The 27,711-nt window shown below is 35.0% G+C and overlaps 1 protein-coding gene across 2 annotated transcripts; it reads left to right on the top strand.

Moving 5' to 3' along the window:
- The first annotated feature begins 1,426 nt into the window (after window positions 1-1,426).
- Window positions 1,427-26,062, top strand: SLC6A14 (solute carrier family 6 member 14). 2 transcript variants are annotated; one of them, XR_009050314.1, is made up of 14 exons: window positions 1,427-1,562; window positions 2,494-2,659; window positions 5,674-5,805; window positions 7,036-7,197; window positions 7,991-8,129; window positions 9,589-9,721; window positions 11,305-11,445; window positions 16,024-16,252; window positions 17,887-18,012; window positions 19,200-19,318; window positions 19,874-19,973; window positions 20,237-20,346; window positions 22,016-22,188; window positions 24,363-24,499. XR_009050314.1 is itself a non-coding variant. In XM_057718603.1 (14 exons), the coding sequence occupies exons 1-14, from the start codon at window positions 1,515-1,517 to the stop codon at window positions 25,627-25,629; spliced, it is 1,920 nt and encodes a 639-aa protein (XP_057574586.1). In that variant the 5' UTR covers window positions 1,427-1,514; the 3' UTR covers window positions 25,630-26,062. The 2 variants fall into 2 exon arrangements, 1 of the variants encoding a protein (XP_057574586.1); XM_057718603.1 differs by lacking the exon at window positions 22,016-22,188 and adding an exon at window positions 25,483-26,062 and having other exon boundaries at window positions 24,363-24,530.
- Window positions 26,063-27,711: the final 1,649 nt, after the last annotated feature.

The raw sequence follows: 27,711 nt of genomic DNA, 5'->3' as shown, positions 1-27,711 counted from the left end.
CCTGTGATAGATGGATTCCTATTCTCCTTCCCACGGTTACCATCTGTTTCCAGTGCCCCATGCAAACAGACTTTGATACGAGACTTTGATAGTTTGGTAAATGCTATTAGATTTGCTTTTTACCTCCTCCTTTCATAGAAAGGTTTATAAGTCTTCCTTCCTCTCCTCTCTTCTATGTCTGAGACAGGCTAATGTAATTCCTTCATTTTAGCCTTTAGGTCACACCGGTAGCGTATAACACCAATAGGTTCATGCACACGAGCGTGCATGTGCACACACAGACACAGACACAGACACACACATAGCCTGTGCTGTGTTCATGACAAAATTAGGTGAAATTTACTGCTACTTTCTCCTTACTGCTTTCCTGCTTCACTAGTGGACTTTCCTCTGCCTTACCTGCTCAGATTCCCCAGGGCATATTTCTGTTGCAAATGGAAGAGTCATGTCAGTCAGTGGAGAACAAAGGAGCTGCATATAGGATACAGGATTTGGCTCTTGGCTGGTTCCTCCAGGTGCAGCGATTTGTACTGTGCTTCATAGAACCGCCATCATCTTTTACCTGTCTGATCGAGTTTAAATCCTTTGAGTTTTCTGATGAAAAGGTGCTACATTGGTAAACAGCATTATAATAATACTCTCCTCCCTGGCCAAGCTGGGATGTTTCCTCATGGTTTACTTTCTAGGCCTTGCCTTTCTTGCAAAGTGGAGTCCTTTGCTAGGGTTAGAATTTCCCATAAACCTGCTCAATAATTTGTTTTTCTTTGGCCTCTTTGAAATACTACACAAAGCAATCCCTGTGAAGGGCAACGCTGTCCCAAAGGCTGAGAAAGGTGCTTGAGACATAGGCTCAAAGTTGCTCTTTTCAGGCAGAGCCAGCTGAGTAATCTTATCTCAACTGGCTGCTTTTCAAGGTGCCCAATTCAGGAGCTTTCCCTCTGGGAGCAGAGTTTGCCCCAGGGGATCAAGTGCTTTCTAGAGAGGGGCAGGACTTTGGGAAATCCCAGAGCCCAGCGCAGTACAGTCTGTTCAGGAGAATCTTGGGGAATGGAATGAACCCCACAGACCATGCCCTTCCCCGCCTACAGCCCCGGCGGAGATCAGCACTTGGCCCCAGGACAGAGACCAGACTAAGCCAGAAGGTTAGGAGGAAGCAGGGAACCGGCGAAAGGAGGCGAGATTGCGAAGGCACGGCTCTGAGTCAAAGGCTGTCAGTCATCCGGGCTCCGACTGCTCGGCTCTCTTACAGCCAAGCCCTTTCCCGGGGCCGGGGCAGGGGATTGCTACATGCCAGCTTACCTGGGGAAAAACCGGAGCCTCACTTTAGTCCCTTCCGGTAATTGACACGACAGGGCTCCCAGGCGGGGGAGGAGAGAGCTTCCCTCCATAAATGGTCCCACCCCTGGGCAAGGTGGCTCACTCTGGCAGGCAGCGACGGGGGAGTGTGCACCTGCCACCAGTCAAGCTCAGCCAGATTGCCAGACAGGCATAGCAGCCCAGGGAGCCAGTGAACCATGGACAAGTTGAAGTGCCCAAGCTTCTTCAAGTGCAGAGGGAAGGAGGTAGGAGTCTGGGAGCTGTGGGAGGTGTGGAGGGCTTGGGAAGGGAAGACTTACGGGGAGGCAAATCTCAGATTTTGCTCTCTGCCAACTGTTCCCTGTTTTCCACATTTCTCTTCAACTTCCTGCAAGTGTGCCCGAGATATCCCCGTAGAGTAGAGGAAACATAGAACAGTTCTTACTCTGGTAGCTAAAAGACTTAGGGTCTCCTCATCCTCTGCCTTGGGTGTACCCACCACCTTCTGTTTTCTGTCCTCCGGATTGTGTCCATATGCTGGAGGGAAATGAGAAAATGCCCTGTCCTTATCTGACCTGAGGAACCCTCCCCTCTCCTCTGAAGTGGAGAGAGCACTGCTCCACCTGGTGGGACAGGAGAATTTGTCTCTGAATATTATTTTGTGGCTTTCAGAAAAGCACTGATTTTACTCTCCAAGATATGGAGAGAATTTAAACTTCCCTGACAACTCCAAACATCAAAACTATCAGCCAGTATGAAAAAGGGTCTATGAATTTTTTTTAGTAGAAACTATATTTGATCCTTCTCAAAGATCTCCTCCAATTTAAAAAATGTTGATTTTACCTAATTCATCTTTAAGACTTTAGTGTTTGAAATTTTATTTGCCCCCCTTCACTTACCCTTCATAGCGGGTACCACATGTAACCTTTCCACCAAAATTTGGATGCTCTAACCCAAAGAAGTAAAACTACCCACCTACAGAACTTTTTTCATTTCACAGCATAAACGTTGTAACGTAAAAGCAGCATCTCCACAGCTTTAGAAAGTGTTCTCTTTGGCTATGGTTTTCAGGGTTCATTCGCTCTCTCTGTCTCTCTCTGTCTCTCTCTCACTGTCACTCTATGGATTTGTGAAATTATGTGTCTGTGGAATTTTTAATAGTAGAAAAACAAGCTGTTGATATTTTCCCTTTTCTAGAAAGTGACGGCTTCATCTGAGAATTTCCATATTGGTGAAAATGATGAGAATCAGGACCGTGGTAACTGGTCCAAAAAATCGGATTATCTTTTATCTATGGTTGGATATGCAGTGGGATTAGGGAATGTGTGGAGATTCCCATATTTGACCTACAACAATGGCGGAGGTATTTACACTCCCCTCCCCCCCCCCCAATTTATTTCTCCTTCAATTTTAAGTGCAGTGTCATATGGCCTCTGAGGATATTTTAACTACTGAGGAAAGTATACGATAACATAGGTTCGTGGGAGAATGGGAAATGAGCATACTGCGTTTTATTATTAGATTACAGTTTCTAGTTCAAGTTGGAAAGCTGGCTTCACAAGATCTTCAGATAAAGGTTGATAAAACTTGATAAAAGTTGTATCTTTAGCACTTTGGAGTTTCTGATTTGAAATCCCTTATAATCTTCAACTATGGCTTACTTTTCTTGATTTACACGTGTTCCTATGATAATCTGTTCAGACTCAAGTTGTGTTTTGCCTAATTCATAGCTGAATCTAAGCAAAAGGCAGGGAATTCTCATTCTAATAAGAAGCTCAAATAAATTGTTTGCTTAAATAAAATAATGCGTTACATTTTGGAAATGTAACTGTGGAAGGAGTTGATTAAAAAGTAATTAAAGTTTTTGTACTTTAAGCTGTAATATTCAGTTACATGTATTCCAAATTGGATTGATCATGTAGAAGGCCCTTCTAAAATGCAGTAGAGTTTAGTTCAAGGCTAGGTGTTTAATTTCTGCAAAATAATACAGTTTATACCTCATAGATCACTAAGGAAGACTCAATTAGAACAAGGAGAAAAAAATAACTCTGAAGTGACACACAAAAGGAAACAAAATGAATTGCACAATCCTCTAGTAATGTTGAAATAATTTTCACTTACATCATATTTTATTTACTTATAATTACAGTTTCTATTAGAAGTGTAGAGGTGACATCCCCTTATATTTCATAATTGGATACCAGTGAAATGATGCCACTATAATTGTTTTTCTTGGTACAATAGGATTTTGTGTAGTGATATTTCAATCTTATATTCCTCATTAATTGGTTAGGGTAAAACATTCATACTGGCTTTCAGAGACTTAAGAAAGGAGTTCTGTTTATCAGACACTTTAAGTGTTGGTGCCATAAATGATCCTATCTAGAGCCTACATTGTTTAATCATGGGTTTGGTATAAGTTTGAGCTGGAAGATGAGTCAGAAATCACAGTCTTTTTGGTGTCTATGTCCTAAGGTCAGTGTAGTGGAGAGAAGCATTCAGGCGCCTTTCCAGCTTCTTATGTTCAAGTTTAGAATAAGAAATTCCCTGTGAGTTGACATCATACATAGGCCCAGTACTTACTACAAATTTCCAGGAACTATATTGAACTAGGTTTAATAGAGAATTTTTAAACTTAGTCGAAACAAAATGGCATTATTTATTGTACGCTATTACCTCTTTCACCATTTCCTCTAAAAATTAATATATCATACTGGTCCTCAGTTTTTAAAGATCACATCATTGGAGTAATGGATGACCTAGTCTCTCTCAATTGCTTCCTTCTCTTTTACCCAAGGGTAGAAGAGGAACATGAAATTCAAATTTGCCAAATGTTAATAGATTAGATTTAAGATTACAGTCAGGCTTGAAAGACTGGTGTTAAAATCTGGAATCATTTTTATCTGTAGATGCTTTTTGACAGTTTATGGAAGAGAAGTGTGAGACTACCTTAGGGTCTAGGTCAGCAGGATTAAGAATTGGTGGTCACTATATTGTATTGATAATTTACCAGCTATGGTTGTTATTAATAATGAAGTAATATAATGGGTGAAAAGCCATATATAACATGGAGGAAAATCCTCTTTCGTGTGTGTCTAAAAATCTATTTACACTGGGCTTGTAAAACATTGCTTATTGTTGTATTTAAACAGGAATATTTTGTATTACTTTTTCTTCCGATTTATCATTGGTAGGAATTAAACTTCTATTAGTCATAGTAATAATGGTGTGTATATTGCAGCATCTATAAAAACATTTGTACCTATGTTCTGGTAACTAGTGACTTGCATGTAAGAAGTACTTTATTGTCTCCTGTTTTTAGTAGAATATATTTTTAGGGTTAGAAAAAATGTAATTCCCAGGTATGATGTTACAGTATCATAATGGGAAAAATATATGAGGAAAAAAATGTAACATGGCTAAATAAAAGGTACATAATCCAAAACCTATTTTTATTTACTTACCTCCACATTTTCTTCTTAAACTTTGTCAAGACTTCTAGAATACTTGAACAATAAGTTTAGTATTCTATCCCTGCCTCTACCAAAAATTTGATCAAAGTTCTAATGAATAGTATTATGCCCTAAACGTGGGCAGGAAAACAGTAAAATAATAAAAGGTTTAAAACAAAAACCAAAAATGGGCCTAAATAATCTAAATGTAGGAGAATTAGTCCTTATGGAATTGAAAGTGAATTCTGAATGCATCTCAAGGGTTCAGATTCTTTTACCAAAAATCATATTTCTTATTAGCATTGAGTGAAGACCCTTATGGCTATTTGGAGAATAATGAACTTAACTGCAATAACTTCCACTTTGAACCACACTTAACGTTTGAACCCTAAGTCTTAAAAACTGTTTATTTTTAAAGGAGAAAGGAGAGAAATTAACTTTGAACATACACTATGTGCCTGTCTATTTTGCCAAATGTTTTCACATAGGCTCTGTGATTAAACCCTCACCACAAACTGATGAGTTGGCATTGTTCTTCCCATTTATGAGGAACCCAAGGTTGAGAGGTTAGGTAACCTGCCCCAGGTCACATAACTAGTACATGATGGAGCCAGGATATAAACCTGGGTCTATCTGGCTCCAAAGCCTGTGATCATTAAACTTCTCTGGATAGCTTTTTATGGGCTATTGTTTTTCATAATCACAACAACCTCGTTAGGTAATACTAGCATTCCCATTTCATGGGTGAGGAATCCAAGGTTTAGAGAATCAACTACTTTCTCACAGACAGTAGTAAATTTGGAGCCTAAACCCAGTACTCTCTGACTCCACTATATCAGAATGCTTTCAAAATGCGCCGGTTGTCAAAGTGCCATCAAGATCTGGGTGTATAACAGTGCTTTGGTTCTTTTTTTGCGTTTTCTAGGTGCCTTCTTGATACCTTACGCGATTATGCTAGGACTGGCAGGTTTACCTTTGTTCTTCCTAGAGTGTTCACTGGGACAATTTGCTAGCTTAGGTCCAGTTTCAGTCTGGAGGATTCTACCATTGTTTCAAGGTTGGTATTAAAATGTTTTCCTTATTGTGCCTATTGGTCTATTCCTGCATATAGCTGTCCTCACCGTGTGAACGAAAAGCGTTTTAACATCTGGACATGTTAAAGGCAAAAGGGCATATGTTGCTTTTCTGACTATTTGCCACTGTTGCATTTAGAAATCAAATGTCAATTTGTATTTATCCTGGGCTGCAGATATGGTAGGGGTTAAGAAGGATGCGAGAGAGTTGTAAGGGTGTCATTGTTTTCCTATTTTCACCTTTTGAATGGTCTTGGCAAACAGTCTTGTGCATTAACTTTATGCCTCTGTTTTTTTTCTACTTCATATGCAGTCTTTGCCTTCTTGTTTTTGCATATCTTTTACAATGCCTCATTCAGAAAAGTTGAAGGGCAGGTCATTCTTTTTTCTTGGATGCTCCTAATGGAATAGGACACTAGGAAAGCTTTTTTAAAAATGCTTTGATTGTTATTAAACATCAAACAGCCTTACTGTTTGAAGATTAGATATCATTTTGGTATGTGCTATCTGCTGAAAACTACTTGTAAAAGCTTCAATGTAACATCAAAACTACATTTATAGTGAGGTGAATAAAATATAGTGCTGGAATATTAAGGAAGCTACCTCAAAAGTTAGTCTTAACATAGGAGTTACATTCAGTATGCTAAGCTGCATTTTGAAACTACCAAGTTAAAGAAATTTCAGAAGTTTAAATTTGGATTGTTACTGAGTTATTGAATTTTCTTTACTTGCACTTGTAGAAAGGCTGTACACTCTCCTTTTAGAAAATTCATTCAGAGGCTTTATCTTCTACTTGTCAATACATTGGTTTATAGACGAAGATGGAAGTATTGGTCAGTGAGTCAATAGGATATGAGCTTTGAATAGTTTTTTTGTTTTTAATAGTACCCACTCTCACAAGAATTTACAGACTTAATAAGAAACAGTAATGAACATGGTTTTTCCTTATGTGAATTTGATGGCTTAGTACAGATCTTTGATCTTATTACCTTCTTCTGATCAACTAAAAAACTCTCAGAAAGTTGATCATCGAAATAATTTTGAGAAGAAAGCTACTCAGACAGTAGTACGCCCCCCCCCCCCCCCAAAAAAAGGAGAGAAAACTGCAACAGTTTTCTCATTTTAAAATAGATTTTGTGGAAATTGAGATGTGGCTTTATGAATTAGCAAAAGAAATTTGCCTTGCTTTTTATTTTAATTTTTTTCTTTTCCAGGTGTGGGGATTACGATGGTCCTGATATCCATTTTTGTGACAATCTATTATAATGTCATAATTGCCTATAGTCTTTACTACATGTTTGCTTCTTTTCAACGTGAATTACCATGGAAAAATTGTTCTTATTGGGCAGATGAAAACTGTAGCAGATCGCCTATAGGTAAAATTCATTTATTTAAAAAACATTATTAACTCTGCATCATTCTTTTATGTTTTCTAATAAGATTAAAGGGTTAAGTCATTTTCTAACCAATTTAGGTTCAATTTTAAGTGAGCCCCAGGTTACTGATGAAAGCAGAATAAAGCATGTATAACCTGTAAATGATTAATGCAAAATATGTTAATTTCTGAGGGCAGCCAGTAAGGCTAAACCGCTACTTGAAGTATTTCTTGCAGGCCTGAGTTGTGGGCAGCAGAAAAGGAAGAAAATGGTAAAGTGGTAAGACAGAAAAGCACTATTTATGGTAGTAGTAGTGTTTCAGGAGATGATGAGTTTGGCTAATATTTGGGATAATGTAGCATCAATATTGTAGACTATTACCACTGGGATTGCCCGTGTGTATCAGAGGATAACGTGATAAAGATTTAACACTTAGGAATTTAAAGGTGTCATTTAACTATATAGGTTAAATAAATCCACATATGAAAATTTTCCTAGAGCACTAAATCACAACTGAAAAGATTATTACTTTATAGCTGTTATTACTATAAATATAACCACAGTTTAAAAGGGCAGATATTTTCATACTCACCCCCAGCTTAGTAGAAGAGAAGATTTAAGATGCTGAATGTTCATGGCTTATTCCATTTGTAAGACTTCTACTCCACCTTCACTGAGTAACAGTTTAGACAGTACTTTAAATATTTCACCATTAAAACTTTTTTTTTCCAGGAAAGTACTCTTCTAAAACTAAGTATATGTCTGTGTGTGTATTTTTTTTCCTAATTTTTAGTGACACATTGTAATGTGAGTATAAAGCTAGGTGAAATCGTCCAAGTGAATAAAAGCTGGGTAGATGCCAACAATTTTACCTGCCTCAATGGAAGTGAAGTTTATCAGCCAGGGCAGCTTCCCAGTGAACAATATTGGAAGTGAGTACAGTAAACTCTCTACATCTTAAGCAGATGTTATTAAAATTTTTTATAACAATAAAATATTTTTAATAAATTTATTTATTTGTTTTTGGCTGCTTTGGGTCTTCATTGCTGCACACAGGCTTTCTCTAGTTGCGGGGAGTGGGGGCTACTCTTAGTTGTGGTGTGCAGGCTTCTCACTGCTGTGGGCTTTGGGGCACGCAGGCTTCAGTAGTTGTGGCATGTGGGCTCCGTAGTTGTGGCTCGCAGGCTTTAGAGCACAGGCTCAGTAGCTGTGGCACACAGGCTTAGTTGCTCCGTGGCATGTGGGATCTTCCCAGACCAGGGATCGAACCCATGTCCCCTGCATTGGCAGGCAGATTCTTAACCACTGCACCACCAGGGAAGTCCCAACAATAAAATACTGATCAGCTCTTTTCTTAACTCAAAAAAGTAGGGGAGAAAACAGGGAATCAGAGCAAATTATACTTCGTTTGAGTCAAATGTTTACCTAGCCTGTGTGAGTAGTAGTAGCCTGCAAAATTAGCTCCTAGTTAACAGATTGTCATTTATAAGTTAGTTATTAAAAGGGCACAATCTTGTCAGTGATGATTTATATAGTGCTTATTAGCTATAAGTTAGGGCATATGTAACTTTTACACTATAATGAGCAAGTTCTAATGATAAACAGTTGGGTGATGAGTAATATTGGGGGCAAAAGTGCTATTTAAGGCTACGATTCTTTATTATTCATTTTGCTTATAATTGTCATTATATGGTAAAAATAGATGTTTGGGGTTATATTTGCTTTTATTAATTTTAAGTGATCTCTCTTTAACCTCCTTACTGTATACGTACCCTTTACCCTCACATAACTTCTTTGACTATTGCTGTAGTGAGCTCTTCCTCATCTCCATGTTCTGTGTGGCCCTTTTAAAATTTGGACCCTGAAATGTTCCAAATACCAAGCTAAGAATTACAGTCCTAGATTCATATGTCCCTAGTGGAAATCATGGAATTTTACAGAAAACCTTTGAAAAAGGTATAAATAATGGGACCATGTAGGTTTGACAACTACAAGTATGATGAATAAGAAAATATTTAGTACAATTTCAAATGTTTTCTCCATCATTTGAACCTGAGAAAAAAATACCATTAATGAGTAAAATGAAATAATCTGATGTAAGGTTAATTTCTTTCCATAGAGAAGCTTTGAAATATTAGGGGAAAATCAGAGCTAAAGGAATGAGTGGATCTTTTATTCTAGGGTTTGGAACTTTGGACTGGCTGTAGTTAGAGCCTAACTTTTCACTCAACTATTTTTGCCCCTCCATACAATTGTATCAATAAAAGGCTCACACAACATTGATGTATTAATAAAATACTCATGAAGCTTCCCCTGGATGAAAGATATTACAAACTTCAGTGTATTAAAACAAGTGATTGTGTGTTCATCAAAGGGCTTATGTGCTTTCAGTAAAGTGGCACTCCAACGGTCAAGTGGATTAGATGAGACTGGAGTCATCGTGTGGTATTTAGCACTTTGTCTTCTTCTGGCTTGGCTTATAGTCGGAGCAGCCCTATTTAAAGGAATCAAGTCTTCTGGCAAGGTAATTTACAAAACACATTAGACAGCGATGTAGCTGTTTTCCAATTTCATTGTAGTTCAATGCCAAGTAGTATCAAATGCATGTTTTTCTCTATAATGGGAACATTCACATGTGTGAAAAGCTTTCTAAGTAGGCAGCCTTGCTCTAAAAAATATATAAGAACACTGCTATTATTAAAAATAAAGCAAAACAAGCCAAAATTAGTACCAGATTTATGCAATATCTCTAAACTTGGGCCCTTCTAGCTGATACAGCATTCTGAGGCTTGGGAGTGTTTCTGTCCTACTATAATAAAGAAGCATCTTGAGTGGAATTATATATTGCAATGTTTGGTTTGGAAAGTCTAGATCCTTGTTATATATGTTATATAGGGTAACAGTGTCAGGATTCCCGTTGTTGAAGAGAGAAGAAAAAAAAAACTATACCATTGTTATCTTAAAGCTTGCCAAAATTGACTCAGATCCTCTTCCAAAAAACATTTCCCACTTCATTGTTTTATTTTTTAAACTTTCAGAGAGCATTGTGGCAATTTCAGAGAATAACATGAAACTTTCTCTGTGAGCAGTTGTACAGTACCCAGAAAAGTACATGTGTATATGTTTGTAACTACTAGACTGAAATTTCCTTAAAGACAGAGCACAGGAATAACTGTGGATACTATCTTTGTGTTCCTGGTACAGTATCTTGCACAGTCAGTTAATGTTCCCTTGTAATGAGACCTGCTGTTAGATCACAAAAATACAGTGAACATCACAAAGTCAGTGGATACTTTCCAAAATAATGTTGCAATTGTACATTTTTCAAATCATTGGTTCCTTTTTGATGTTAATATTGAAAGAATCCGTTAAAAGCCACTTACCCAGCCAATTAATTTTTATTGGTCTCTGGATGACTTGTTTAAATCATCCTTTGGGGCATATTATTAAACATAGGATATCTATGGAGCAAAGAGATCATCCACATTAATGAAAAGCCAGCCTCAAAGGCAGTCTCCTCATCTGGAACCATGTGTTATCTAGGACACAAGCAGTTCGTGTGTATATATGTGTGCTATCAAACTCTCTTAATGGTAGCTTTAAGGATAATAATAGCAAGTGTCCAGCATTCACTTTAATCAGCTTTCATAGGATTTGGACACCTACTAGGAGATTTTCCTTCTCCTTGGGGACTGAGTATATACTAACCATTGCAGGATTTAAAATCATTTCCCTTCCCACCTCAATGCAGTAATTTACCAAGAGGTAATATTCAGTCTCCTCAGACATTTATTAGGATACATTTAGGAAAGCACTCCATCTAAATTCCAAGTTACCATTGCTGATGTATTATGTATTTAAAACACAGACCTGGGAAATATTGCTTCATACATCAGAGCGTTTTGAAAGTGGATCATTTGAGAGTGGTGAGAACAGAAAGAGGAAATTCTACCAACTCTAGTATTGGTATTATCAGATATTATTAACTTAATGAAATCTTTGATACTTTATTTTACTAATTTCAACTGGTTAATAACTTTATTTGTATATAATTATACACCATGATTTAAAAATATAACATTAACTTTTGGTTGTTCTTCTTGGTAGGTGGTATATTTTACAGCTCTTTTCCCCTATGTTGTCTTACTAATCCTGCTGATCCGAGGGGCAACTCTGGACGGTGCATCAAAAGGCATTTCATACTATATTGGAGCACAGTCAAATTTTACAAAACTTAGGGAAGCTGAGGTAAGACAATCTGGATTTCAAATTATCTGAAGCAGTAAACCTTAAAAGCCAATACTGAAAATCTGATTGCCGTTAAGTGTCGTAATGTAGTAGCTTGCAAAAGAATATGTGGTTAAGTTTATTAGTGTTTCTGTCATTAGGATGTCTGATTTAACTATTTAACATGACACTAATGCTCTCTTATTGGAAGTGAGACAATCATTTTTAGCAATAGGATTTTCAAAGTCATTTTATTCAGACTGATTCTATTTGACCAAAAGGATTTGGAGCTTATTAATCTGAAAAAGAATATTTCATGCATGAATACCCACAAATTGATGACTAGGGCTATGTGACATCAGATAAACTTGTAGTAGATTTAAAGATTATAGCTGATAATTTAATGGTCTAATATAAATTTTAATTGTCTTCAAAAGTTAATATCAAAAGTTAATATTATGAAGTTAAAACATAAATTTGAAATGGATGAAGCATTCCATAAACAAAACTGTTACTTGTATCAGACACATAAATATGTTCCGTGAATGTGAATTGGTAACTCCTTTTAATATTAGTCCATCTCCAGATAATGGCTATGTGTATCATAGGCACACAAAATCTTTTACAATTTTGACTGCAGAGAGCATTGCCAGTAAGTGTACTCTATATACTATGCTTCTATTGATATAGCCTAAAACCCCACAATATTATAGTAAAATCAAGAAACACTATAATATCTACCATATTAGTAGTGTTAACCAAAATGGTTATTAGTTTTACTTTGCTATGGTATTCTTTGTGGAACTCATGTTGATTTCCAGCAATTGCTATTTGCTAAATACTCACAATCTGGATATTTAATTATTTGTTGTAGAACATTTCTGGTACGCAAGTCAAATTTATCAGTTTTTAGTCATGCAAATCCATCCTTGTCCTTTCTGAAAATTGAGAGGTCAATCTCTGGCCTTTGGTTACCTTCTGTGTGTCCAAATAATTTTCACTCAACAATTAGCCACAAAACCCTAAATGATTTTAGAACTATAACTTTTATTGTTTATGTGTTGGAGATTAACATGCTCTGATGTGTCCACAGGCCACTGTTTATTTCTTCATTTATCTTGGGCCTCACATCTTTTAACCTTGTTTGTTAATCTCTTCCCAATTAGAAGACCATTTTCGATGATGGATAAGAAACAAATAAAATGGAAGTTGGGACCCATCATCTTCTCTCTGTTAGGTTATTAAACAAGATAAAATATGTCAATGTTCTTTGAAATGGTAAACTGTTATATAAATATAAGCACACAAGTATTTTAATTATTGCTGTTATATAACACTATATTATTGTAGATACAACAGTTTCCCTAAGAAATAGACCCTCCATTTTCTTTAAACCTCATAACTTTGAGCACAGTTGAAAAGCCCCTTGGATATTCCTTTAAGTGGCTTTTATAAGCCTCAGATCACCTGGGTTTTATAGCTCCATGAAACTATCCTGAAAATTTTATATGACTATTTCATACTGGTCTGTGTTTCAGTGTCTCTGTTATCTTTAAAACATCAGAGCTAAGCCTAAAGCTCCTTATGAAACATACAATTTAAGCCTCCTACCTCCTCACCCCAACACAAACACTACCCTCACCCCTTCTTTGGGTTTGCTGGCGATGAGAATTTTTTTCTTGGATGTTTTTTATTACTCTCCAATCCATATTCTAAGCATGTAATCATAAGTATATATTTTTTCCTTTTCTTTAAATATTTGAACTCTATTGGTATCTCTAGCAGAGTAGAGAACCATACAAATTTATAGCTAGAGGGGTTTCCAGTGATTATTTTACTAGCTCCCTCATTTTACAGTGACGAAGTTGAGACCCAGGAAGATGCACAATTAGTTAAATTTACATAGCCTGTTTGTGCATCTTGAATTAAGGTTTCCTAATCCCTAAACTAATAATCTTGTATATAGCTATGAGATAGGTAGATATAGAGATTATAACTATGTTTAAAACTATATTTCACTTTTATTTGCTGCCTAGGTACATCATGGCATGCAGCAGCATTCTTACACAACCCAGACCTGCCACAGCACCTCTAACCCCCTTCCCCCAACTCACATATGCATACGTAATATGTACAACTCTTAATATGTACAACTGCCTAAGAAATGAGAACATTTTGTTTCTCACCTGATTTTTGTTATATATAAGTGAAATAACCATGATCTAGCTGTCTATCTATCCATCTATCTATTTATCCATCTATTTTATTTCCTACTGGCTTCCTGCCATTATAAAACCACTATAGTGTAATAATAATCCAACATCAAGCTGTATTCTGACGACCTAGTATATATTTATTTCACTCCTAACAACTTTATTTCAGTGGAAGTTGGAGATAGATCCCACACCTTTCAAGGAGAAAGTTATTGTTTTTAACATCCACAAAAGGAACCAAGTATCAATTTATGTTTCTTTTCTGTAAAAACAATAATAGCTATCATCGAGCAACCTACTGATTGTTTTACATATGCTATCTCCTTTATCATTCTATCATCATCATCTCCATTTTATAGATGATGAAACAGGCTTGAAGATGTTATATAAATCGAATTCAATGAAAGTGAGAGGTATTGGATTTAGACTTCACTCTTTCTGACTGACTCCAGAGTTAGAACTGTTAGTCACCATGTTTTATGGCCTGCCTTCCATTGACGAGTCCTATTTTCAGATGGACTAAAAACACACTTTTGCCTACATATATGCCAGCCCTATTATTTGAAGTCTTCACAATTAGATTTTTTTCTATGGGGTAATATATCTACAGAATTTCATTAAAATGGACTTACCTCGGTGAGTGTCTAACATTAATTATTGTCCTCTAGCAAAGACATAGGAGGGGTAAATTGTAAAAGGGGGAATGATAAAGGGATCAGATTAGACGAAGAGTTAGGGGCTGCTTAAAGAGGTGAGGCCAGCTACATAGGGTGCTAATCAAAACATGGAATGAGGGAACTGGATGATTGAAGGGATGCCTAAATGTATCATCGTTCTTCAAAAATTGCCGAGTACTGTTCTTGTTAAGAATTAATATGTTTTTATTGTCCCCAAGTTGATATGTGGAGTATATAGAATCCAACCAAATTCCCAGCACAGTTTCCATGGAACTGGAAAATTTATTCTAAAATTTATGCAAAAAAGAAAAGGCAAAAAAGCAAGGTGTTTCTGAAAAAGTGAGGAAGACTTGTCCTACCAGATATGAAACAATATTATAATGCTATAGGTATTAAAATAATGTGGTGTTAGCATAGGTATAGACAGTGGAGCTGTGGGACAGAATAGTAATCTCAGAAACAGATTCATGAACATATGGAACTTGATATGTGGCAGAGGTGGGGATGCTGATCAGTGGGAAAGGGATGGACTACCCAATTGATATAATTGATATCCAAATGACATAGTTGATAATATCAATTATCTTTGGACAATTGATATTGCATTTAGAAAACAATGTATTGGGATTTCTAATTTTATATGCATATAAAGTGGATTGAAAACTTGAGAATATAAGCAAAACTTTAAGTCTTTTAGAAGAAGATATAAGATAGTAGCTTTATGACCTTGGGCCAAGGATTCTTTAAGTCAGAGAAATCAAGGACAATACATAAAAGCAAAGGTGGATACTTTCAACTGCATTAAAACAAAATCTTTCCTTCATCAAAGGACACAATGTTAAGAGGTGAAAAAAAATAAGCCACAAATTGGGAGAAAAAAAATTAACATATATAGCAGATAAAGGATTAGAATCCAACTACATAAAGAATTCCTAGAGATCAAATAAGACAAATAACCCTAACAAAAAACTGGCAAAAAAATATGAACAGATATTTCACAGAAAAAACTATGGAATATAAACACATAAAAGCATGCTAAACCTTATAAAGTACTTAGGGCTATCAAAACTCTCATTTCACAGCCACTAGTTTGGACAGTATTAAAAATTCTGACCAATGTTGGCAAGAATGTGGGCAAATGGGAACTCTCATACCAGCTGGTGGGAGTGCAAAGTGATACAACCACTTTGGAGAATAATTTGGCAATATTTAGTAGGGAAATACAGCAGTGGAAAAAAAAATGTTCAGAACTACATACATTTAATTGAACCATGTGAATTTGCCTATTTTCTTTCATTTCTGACTTACAAAATTGAAATTTCATATGGTTCAAATTGTTAATGGATAAATCTCACACACTACTGAATCGAAAAAGCAGGTTATATAAGTTCACATGCTTTAAGAAAACTTTCCTATAAACTCAAAAACAAGCAAAGCTAAATGCCATATTGCTTAAGTTAGTAAAGAAAATCAAAGAAATGATAAACACAGAAGTCAGGATAGCAGTTACCACTGAGGTTGGAAGGGTAATATGATCAGGAAGGGGCACAGGGGGGCTTTAACAGACTAGTAACATTTCATTTCTTAAGCTGAGTAGTGGATACTTGAGTGTTTATTTCGTTCTCGTAATATTTATTCATTTGTATACATGAAATATTTTATACAAATGAAAAATTGAGTGTGTTTTTAAATATTGTTTTCTCTTATAGGTTTGGAAAGATGCTGCCACTCAGATATTTTATTCCCTGTCAGTGGCTTGGGGTGGTTTAGTTGCTCTATCATCTTACAATAAGTTCAATAACAACTGCTTCTCAGATGCCATTGTAGTTTGTTTGACAAATTGCCTCACTAGTGTGTTCGCTGGATTTGCTATTTTTTCTATATTGGGGCACATGGCTCATATATCTGGAAAGGAAGTCTCTCAAGTTGTAAAATCAGGTATGTAATGCTATATATTATTAACTTTGATTAAATTCAATATAGTTCATTTAAGAAACACTGATATATTTTATAGCAATTCAGGGTATTGCGTTTTCTTTCTCATTTCATGTTATATAACTTGGGTGTTTTAATGACATAATAATTCTCAGATGATCTGAAAAACAAGACTATATTACAGAATACTTGTTTAAGAAGATTTTTTCCAAATTTTGTCCTTAATATGAATTACTTACTGCACAGTTGCAAGTATCAGGCATCATGCTATGCACTTTACATGCACTATCTTCATTTGTGTGTCTGTATATCTATATACATATACATATATGTGTGTATTAATATGTATATATGAATATATGAGAGACTATATATAAAAATTAATCTATATACAATTACACTATTAGGTTTGAATTTTAAAAATGCACAAATGTCATATAGATAGAATGTCTCAACTGACTTTGAGAATACAGCTGTGTCCAGCTTTAAAGGAATCTGATTAGTGAACTTCCTAACTTTAAAGACAGTAACTAGGGATGCTTAATTATCCGGCTAAAGATTCTTAGGAACAGAATTCTAGCGTTCTTTTAAGTAGGACTTTCTTAATTAAATTTCTGTTTATGGTTAGTATCATTTGATAGAGAGACTGATGAATGAGAATAGAATGTTAGGACTAGAAAGGACTTTGGAGATCATCTAGTGCCCAGCTCCTCATTTATAGAGGAGTGGACTGATGCAGAGAAATGTTATGTCTTGCAGAAGATCAAATAATTAGGAAGTGACAGAACCTAGGCTAGAAGCTAATTCTCCTGACTCCTAGGTCAGTCCTCGGGGAAGTTGGAGAAACTTAAAATACTCAAAATGAAGTATCATATAATATCAATATGATTGCAAAAATTTTAAAAAGCACCTCTAAAGGTAACATACATCAAATAGAAAATAAGATTCAATTTATAGTTTCATTACATACAATTTTGCAGGCATCCATATAATAATTAAAATGGCACTAAAATTATACCCATTATCTTGCAATAACCTATAACAGAGTATAATCTGCAAAAAATACTGCATCGCTATGCTGTATACCTGAAACTACATAATATTGTAAATCAACCATACTTCAACAAAAAAAATAAAATGGCACTACACGGCTGTGAAATGTACAGTGAAAAAAATGGCACTACATATTACTGATTTGGGGGAAACATTTGGAAAGAGAGTTGAAGGCTAAAAATTCCACGAACATATCTTTCTTGATAATGTAATTCTTTTAGAAGTTCTAGGCTAAGGTGACCTAATTTAGGTTTCTGGAATTTAAGACAGCTGTTCCTCATTAATTAACAAAAAATAAAATCAGCTAAACAAAATCATTGATATAGTTAAGATTTCTTGTGAGCAACGTACCATTTACAAAATTTATCTCACTAGCTTAATTCACATCACATGTTCACATTATCGCATTGTAGAACAACCTAGTCGAACACTTTTAAAAGTGAAAGAGTTGCTAAAGAATGTATATTATGGATTGGGTTGCCAAATTTAAATGAAATTTTTCTAGTATCTTATTTTGGAAATGTTCAAATATGTGCATTTTCTTGGCAACTGATTTAAATTAAAATGCCATTCATTTTTCTTAGGTTTTGATTTGGCATTCATTGCTTATCCAGAAGCTCTAGCTCAACTCCCAGGTGGGCCATTTTGGTCCATATTATTTTTCTTCATGCTTTTAACTTTGGGCCTTGACTCTCAGTTTGCTTCCATTGGTAAGTAATACTCCCAATGTTAACATATCCCTCATATCTTACTCATGTTTCCTCTACTTAAAAACATCCTTTTCTTACCCTCTAGCTTTTACTCTCAAAATGATCCTTCTGAAACTTCTTTTTAGCTTAAATTTTAAATATGGAAAAATACAAAGTACTCATGTACCAGACACCCAAAAGGAGCACACATTCATATTTTATATTTGCTTCAGATATTTTTTAGAAAAATAAACTTATAAATTTGAAGTCCCCTGTGTTTCTCTGCCTAATACAATTCACATTTCTTCCTTCCTAGAAGCAACTGTCACCATGGATTATGTATGTTATTCAGTCCATGTTTGTATACATTTTATATGTATCCATAAATAACATAAATTTTAAAAATTTCGCATAAATATGAAGTTTCATAGCATACACATCATTCTGACAGTTTTTTTTAATATGTATTATGAATCCATGTTGATACACAGACATAGTGCTAGTTAATTCACAATCTGTCGCCATAGTGACGGACATTTGGATTATTTCTAATTTTTTAAAATTACACACACTGCTGCAGTGACTATTCTTGCACATGGTTCTGTGTGAACACAGGGATTTTACCTAGGGTACACACCTAAAAATTCTGAAATAGTTTCCATCATATCACACTCTTACACAAACCATGTTAATAGTTGACAGGATAAAGTCCAGCCTCCTCTAGTTGACTTTCAAAACTCTCTAAAAAATTCAAACATGTTTCTTAATTCTTTTACTCATATATCCTTCTACTTTTAGCCAATACCCTGTTTTACGAACACATTTATTTCTTAAACCTAGAAAGCCTTTCTGTCTCCATGTCATTTATTCAAATATTCACCTTATTTAAAAGTTCTGCTAGAATTCTTCCTTCCCTATAACCCTCTTTCAAACTACTTCAGCCCTCGGGAACCTGCTACCGTAAAATTGCTACCAATGAAAAACCTTATAAGACAGACTAAAAACAACAAACAAAAGCATTTGATTTTTATCAGAACTGATAAGTGGGGACTGCCAAGAGAAAGGCCCCTACAGATTTTTAAAAGCGAGCAGTAGGGCCCAGAGTATATTCTCAGCATATATTTGTAAATTTGATTAATAGAAGTTGATTTCTGTGATTAAAATGATTGGCCAATGAGTTGACATATGTCATTTTTTCCCTTCTGAAGAAACGATTACAACAACGATTCAAGATTTATTTCCCAAATTGATGAAGAAAATGAGGGTTCCCATAACTTTGGGTTGCTGCTTGGTTTTGTTTCTCCTTGGCCTCGTCTGTGTGACTCAGGTATACTACAGTATTTTTTCATAGACAAAATATTAGTTGGAACGTACTTTATAATCTAAATGAGGAAGCCAGGATTTAAGGGGATTTTAGTGACAAGTCCAAGTCTACTTGGATCAAGATTTTCTGAGTTTTAGCCCAGATTTTTCCCCCATTATAACACAATTTCAATAGTAAGTATATTTTGCAGAGGAAGGGAAAAGGCCCAATAATGGACAATTTCCCCAATTACAGTAAAGTTATAGGCTCTAAACATAGGCTGTATTTCTTGGCAGCTACTACAGAGCACACACTGTATATCATTTTGATAATCAACTATTCTAGAGGCTTATTTTTTTTTTTTTTACAGTGACTCAGTATAGAATAAAAGGTACATCCTGTTTGAGATATTTAAAGCCACATTCGTGTTTACATTTGAAAACATTCCTTTTCATATTTTGGCAGAGGTGAAACCAAGGAGCATATGTTAAAATCAAATTAGTAGATTCAACTTGAGTACCTCATCAATCATAAAAATAATTAAAAATATACTTAAAAGTAACTGATTTTTCTCGGTAGGCTGGAATTTACTGGGTTAATCTGATTGACCACTTCTGTGCTGGATGGGGCATTTTGATTGCGGCTATACTGGAACTAATAGGAATCATCTGGATTTATGGTAAATAGTGACTATAGAATTATCTACACATTTTATTAAAATGACTTAGACTTAGTTTGATTCCTTTTCATTATGTTTACTATAATAGCTAAGTATAATATAGTGAGCAAAAATTATGATTAAAGTATAGTTAAAGCTCTATATATGGTTCATTGCTGTAGTATGGGAAAATGTTTAGACATGGAAAGATATCTAGGGGCCACAATGATTAATGAATAAAAGTATGAGTAAGGGCTGAATGCACTCTTTGTTGTCATTTTTAGGAGGGAACAGATTCATTAAAGATATAGAAATGATGATTGGAGCAAAAAGGTGGATATTCTGGCTATGGTGGAGAGCTTGCTGGTTTGTCATTACGCCTGTCCTTTTGATGGTAAGTATTAACATGCCATGAATTTGGTATCAATGATATATATATTTAAACACTTCTAAGATAAATTTGAATTATTCACATTGAATACAATAAGGTGAATTAATGTCATAAATTAATGATTTTCAACTTTTGCTTCATGACTGGCACCTCCAAGCTGCCTAAATTACAATGCCTTTCTTTCTAGCATTATTTTTGAGGCCATAGGGTTAAACATTCACCATTTGAGAAAATCAAACAGGCTCCTATAGACTTAAAAGTCCTAGATACTTAAAAATTATCAATGGGATACATTTTGAAAAACCAGTCATTTGCTCATTCCCTAAAAAATATGCGGAGCCATCTACAATGTTCTTAACCTCTCTGCTTTCAAGGAATTCAATCTAAATATACTATTCGCTAAGAAACAACACTCGGTTGATAACACATTTTTTAAAATATAAATTTATTTATTTATTTATTTTATTGGCCGTGTTGGGTCTTTTTTGCTGTGCACGGGCTTTCTTTTAGTTGTGGTGAGTAGGGGACTACTCTTCGTTGTGGTTCGCGGGCTCCTCATTGCTGTGGCTTCTCTTGTTGTGGAGCACTGGCTCTAGGCACGTGGGCTTCAGTAGTTGTGGCACACGGGCTCAATAGTTGTGGCTCATGGGCTCTAAAGCGCAGGCTCAATAGTTGCGGCGCATGGGCTTAGTTGCTCCGCAGCATGTGGGATCTTCCTGGAGCAGGGATCGAACCCATGTTCCCTGCATTGGCAGGCGGATTCTTAACCACTGCGCCACCTAGGAAGCCCAATGCATACTTCTTTTATGGGAAGTATTTAGTATCTGAAATTACTACAAGAAACTCACGTGTGTCAACAGAAGCAATAGTTTATGTTAAAAATTGGTGCTATTTAGGAGTTGAGGGAAAGCAAAAGATGTCTTATTGGAGAAATAGGACATATAGACATGATATCCTTAAATAACAGTTCAAGACAGTAAAAGGCTGAATGCCAAAATAAACACTTAATGGGACAGAAATTACTATGGACTAGAGATAATGGCAAAGCTTTATAGAGGATGTGTTTTGGTTCTCATTGCTTCCACGCTTCAAAGGTTTTCCAAGTAATTTGATCTAGAATTTGCTTTAGAGGGTGTTTTAACAATTTAAGGTCAGGTTCCAGTAGTGAGAGGTTGGGAACTGGATATGCTGAATTAAAATATTTGGATGCTACATATTCTTGCTAAATGACTTTGACAGTGCTATTCAATATTGTGTTCCTTATTTGACGTCTCCATAATAAAATAAGCCTTTTATCAACTTAGAAAATCTAACTAGACTTTTTAGCCAGCTAATTTTCATTGATCACTAGGTTTGACGACTGGATTTACTTTAGAATGCAAAAGTATTAAATATTAAATGATATACATTATCATCTATTTTGTATAAAGTCATATACATTAGACTCCACTATACCTCCTCCATTCTCTTGTATTTATGTAAAATTATGGTAATTGTGAAATAAATTACTGTAATGAATGTAAGTTGGTACAGCCACTATGGAAAACAATTTGGAGGTTCCTTAAAAAACTACAAATAGAACTTCCATATGATCCAGTAATCCCACTTCTGGGCATATACCCAAAGAAAACCATAATCCCAAAAGAAACATGTACCATAATGTTTATTGCAGCACTATTTACAATAGCCAGGAAATGGAAGCAACCTAAATGCCCATCAACAAATGAATGGATAAAGAAGATGTGGCATATATATACAATGGAATATTACTCAGCTATCAAAAGGGATGAGATGGAGCTATATGTAATGAGGTGGATAGAACTACAATCTGTCATCCAGAGTGAAGTAAGTCAGAAAGAGAAGGACAAATCTTGTATGCTAACTCACATATACAGAATCTAAAAATGGTACTGATGAACTCAGTGACAAGAACAAGGACGCAGATGCAGAGAATGGACTGGAGAACTCGAGGTTTGGGGGGGCGGGGGGTGAAGGGGAAGCTGAGATGAAGCGAGAGAGTAGCACAGACATATATATAGTACCTACTGTTAAATAGATAGCCAGTGGGAAGTTGTATAACAAAGGGAGTCCAGCTCGAGGATGGAAGATGCCTTGGAGGACTGGGGCGGGGAGGGTGGGGGGGACTCGAGGCAGGGGGAGTCGGGGAAGGGAGGGAATATGGGGATATGTGTATAAAGACAGATGATTGAACTTGGTGTACCCCCCATAAAATAATAAATAAATAAAAAAATAAAAAAAAAAGAAAGGGAGTCCAACTCGAGGATGGAAGATGCCTTAGAGGACTGGGACGGGGAGGGTGGGGGGACTCGAGGGAGGGTGGGGGGGGAGTTGAGGGAGGGAGGGAATATGGGGATATGTGTATAAAAACAGATGATTGAACTTGGTGTACCCACCCCCTCCAAAAAAAAGACAGATAATAACAAGTGTTGGGAAGGATGTGGAGAAACTGGAACCATCATATAATGTTGGTGGGAATGTAAAATGGTGCAGTCACTTTGGAAAACAGTCTCGTGGTTCCTCAAAAGGTTAAAGATAGTTTAACATGTGATCCACCAATTCCACCCCTAAGTATATATCCAAGAGAAATGAAAATATATGGCCACACAAAAAAGTACAAGGACATTCACAGCAGTATTTTTCATAATAGCCAAAAGATGAAAACAACCAAAATATCCATCAATAAATGAATGGATAAATGAAACATGGTAGGTATATCTATACAATGGATTATTATTTAGCCATAAAAGGAATGATGTATACACACTACAATGGAGATGAACTTTAAAAACATCATGCTGAGTGATAGAAGCCAGACATAAAAGACCCCATTTCTATGAAATGTCCAGAATAGGCAAATATATAGGAACAGAAAATAGATTAGTGGTTGTCTAGGGCTGGGGGTTTGGGAGAAAATGAGGTGACTTGCAAAGGGTATGGAAATTCTCTTGGGGGTGATGAAAATGTTCTAAAATTGCCTGTGGTAAAGTTTGCACAACTCCAGTATTCTAAAAGCCACTGAATTGTGGCTTTGAATGGATGAATTCTATAGTGTGTGAATTGTATTTAATAAAGCTGTTGCAAAATCAAAAAAAAAAAAAAGAAATTACAGGAATTAACCTATTTAATTCTAAAATTAAACTTGAATATCTATAAAATTCTTACATTCTATATTCTCATTGATTTTAGTAAAACAAAGACAGGTAAATTTAGAAGACCTACTAGGTGGTTTTTTGGGTTTCGTTCATTTTGTTTTGTTTGCTTTACAGATTTCTAAATAATTAGTTTTAATGCTGCAACATTCCAGTAGGTTTTTTTAAAAACACTTTCAAAAAAACTTGTCCTTAAAGTGTTTTAATCTTTAACATTCACTGTTTTACCCAAACATATATTGAGCTTGTTTTATTTCTAAGAAAATGAAGCATGCTTTGGTAATTATGTACCAGTGTGTGAATGTGTGTGTGTTTTGGGTGTGGAGTAAAGGGTGCTCTATGTAGTGGGAAATAATAGAAACAACTGCTAAGCAAGGCACAAATCACGTTCACTAAAGTGTACTTTACAGTCTCATTGAATTAACTGATACGCTGGCTAGCTTATAGCACAGAATAAAACTATGCTGTCATAAGTGAAAATTAAAAGTTCAATAACAGAAAATTTCAGATATTATTTTACTTTCAATCTGATATATTTTATGATAAAGTATTTTATTAAAATACATGTTGTACAAGTATTTGTATCTTTTATAAGTATATGGAGATATTAATTTTGGGAGAATCTATTCAAAGCCAAATATAAGTTATTTAGATTGGTTCATTTAGTATTTCATCTTCTGGCTAGTTACCTGATTATCTTAGTTGGCTTGAATGTATTTTCATTTTAATTGCTTTTGATAAGTTGTTTCTAAGGAATGGAATCAAATTGCTAATAATTAGTGCAAATGAAATCATTAGTGCAATAAAGTTTAATCTTTACTATTTTCTTTTCATATTTTACTTTCACAGGCAATCTTGATCTGGTCATTGGTACAATTTCGTAGACCTGATTATGGCAAAATTCCATACCCTGACTGGGGAGTTGCTGTAGGCTGGTGTATGATTATTTTCTGCATTATTTGGATTCCAATTATGGCTATCATAAAAATAATTCAAGCTGAAGGAAACATCTTTCAAGTAAGCATGTTAATATTATTTATATTTTATATAAGGTAGTTATGAAAATGAAGATTAATAAGAGATTATGAACATGAGGTCAAATTAATCACTCTTCCCTATAGTCTACTTTTACCACTGATACAATTACCATTACCATGTGCTGCATAACATTGTATTATACTGAATGTATATTTTTGTGTCTCCATGTACTTAGACTACAAGCTCCTTTAAGGAGGAGTCTTGTCTTGACTGCTGCCATATCCTCAGGCTCTATTAGGATGCTTATCACAGAAAAGTTATGGTGTCTATACTTGTACTGAGCTGTATCGAGATCACACAAAGCAAATGACCTTTTTCTTTTATATCTATAATTTTCACCTTTAAAACTTCATCTGGTTATAATACATACTGTAATAGCATGTTAAAACTGGAAAAAGTCTGGTAAATTATCTTGAACCCAATCTAGACCCTGAATTATCCCTCTTCCATGGAGGCCTAGGGGAATTGAGTTGATTATGACATCTCAGTAGGATAATGACAAGGTAGGCTCAGCAGTCAGATTGGGTTCAAAATTTAGGTCAGTGTTTTGTGGATATAGATCAATGGTTTGACCCTTTCTTTGGTTCTTGAAATTTCCCAGGCATACACTGGTTTAGATCCTCATTAACTGTCACCCTAAGGCCAGGACAGAAATGTCTGAGAATTCAGTGAAAGTATGTCAAGTGATATTTTTGCTTGAATGGGTTCACACACTTTCTTTTGAAATCATTTACATACTCAGTTATTTTGGCTTTGTAGTGAATACAATTCTATTAACAATTGGTTAAATTTGAGTATCATTTTTTTGGTAGACAGTATATTAAGAATTTAGATGATCACTTTTTACTTTTCTATGGTTCTTATTTCATCTTGGTTAGCAAGGAGACTTAACACTCTAAAGTTTTCATTTGTTTTTCTCTTTGCTTTTCAGCGTATTGTAAGCTGCTGCAGACCAGCTTCTAACTGGGGGCCATACCTGGAAAAACACCGTGGGGAAAGATATAAAAACATGGTAGATCCTAAAAAAGAGACTGACCATGAAATACCTACTGTTAGTGGTAGTGGAAAACCAGAATGAGATCTAGTTCTTAAAAATATGTGGTTGTGTAATGTGATTATTTTAGAATAGAGAAAATTTTTATTTATTTGTATGTTGAATAGAAAAATGTATATACTAGGTTCATAATAGTATGATGAGCTTTTTTCCCCATTTAAGCAGGAATGTAATATAAAAATGTGAATATACTAATGTTTAGCAATGTTATTATCATATTTCTTTTAAGATTATCTGTTAACACGCACATAGCTGCCTCTATTTCACAATAACATTTTTGTAAATATTACTGTAATATTTTTCTAATATACTGAAGGCTTTATTTTGAGCTGGTTATTTAGAAAATAGTTATATTTTCTATTATTCAAGTTTTTAAATATTATTTGCTTATGTTTTCTTAGTACACAATCTTTCTTTTCCATAAAACTGGGGAAAATAAATCAATATATTTAAAAGACAGCATTAAAATTGAAAGCCTCACTTAATTAAAAATGCCATATATATATGGAAAAAAATGGACCATGTATATAATATGAGGACTGTAGCTTAATACTTTTCACTCATATGTCTAAAAACTTCATGTATTCATGGCTCATTTTTTCTAGGTGAACTCAGTGGTTATATTCTTTATTTACAAATAGTGAAATAAGACAGAAAACTAAGGATCCTGTGGCCAGTTAGTGATAAATCTAGAAAATGGAATCCTGAAGCTTTGATTACTTCTTTCCCCACATAATGTCTTCCTTAGGTTTTATTTGGAAGAAAAGCATGACCCATCTAATTTCAACTGTGTTTCACAAAATTAAAAGTAGTTCATTATACACCCTGAAATCTAGGTTTAATTTCAAATAGAACATGGAACGACATACTAATGAGGAAATGGCTTCAATCAAATCTAAGATCTTATGATTGTAATATATAGTTAATAGATCAAGTAAAATGATTTTGTCTTATTTGAATAAGTTACTACTTATGGGTGGTAACTTTTTACATACTTATAGGAGATAAACTTGTGAAACTTGTCAAGAATGAAGGCAGCCAAATTAGAAATTCCTATGTCCCAGTTTCCTTACAAAAGGTAATGAAAACATATTATATCACTAATAGATTTATACATTGATTATATATCATTGACAACTGGTTTAATATCACAGACTATGATGGTGAATATTACCTATGTAAGAATCTTTTCAGTTATTCTTAAGGTTCTTAATCTGGGCTTCAGAGGATGTATGAAGCTGAAATTACATGTAATATTTTTCTATGTGTATGTGTGTATGCATTTTTCTAAGAAGAGAGTCCATAGTTTTCATCAGAATCTCAAAAGGGATCTGTGACTCAAAAAAGTTTAGGAACCACATATACTACTGCTGGCTTTTTGTTCTTGTCAAAAGAGGAATAAAAGAATAATTTTAAGCCTTAATTTCTTATGCATTTTAAATTCCTTTTCCTCTTCCTTTTGATTGAAGATTAAAGGAGTAAAGGATTAAGGTGTTTCTTTAATTTATGCTGGTAACTTATTGTGGGGGAAGGAGGCATGAAGGTAGGTAGATAGGTAGGCCTGTAATTGAACAAATCAGTGAATTATATATATATATATATATAAAAGACGAACTTGTGTTAGATATTTTGAGGGCTTTCTTTGAGGGTAGCTCAAATGCTGTTAGTGAATGTCAACAGATTAATTCCTCAATTATACTGGATTGTATAAAATACTGTTTGAAACACACGGCTAACTACAGTTTAGACTTTAATTTTAATCCATATTATATTACATGAATTCTACCATTAGATTTTGGTGCTATTTGAGGTGTGGATTTTTCACCAAATAAAAAAATGCATGCAAGTTTCCACAGGTGACTTGCAATTCAGAGACGATTTAGGCACACTTCTAATGAAATTGATAATATCTAATGAAGTAGATAATATCTAATTGGTGGCAGAGGTGGTGCTAGAAAAGAAATCCACTTCAAGAGCTGACTACAAAGAGTAGTTAAGAGTTTCTGTGACTATCTTTACAAGTTGTAAAGCACAGATCTTAACAGAGTGCCTGGCACATTTTAGGGTGCTCAGTGATGGCTCTTAGTATTATTATTACACATACTC

This window comes from Hippopotamus amphibius, chromosome X, assembly GCF_030028045.1.
Source record: "Hippopotamus amphibius kiboko isolate mHipAmp2 chromosome X, mHipAmp2.hap2, whole genome shotgun sequence".
NCBI lineage: Eukaryota > Metazoa > Chordata > Mammalia > Artiodactyla > Hippopotamidae > Hippopotamus > Hippopotamus amphibius.
The sequence above is the reverse complement of the archived record's forward strand: the minus strand, read 5'-3'. Positions and strand labels throughout refer to the sequence as shown.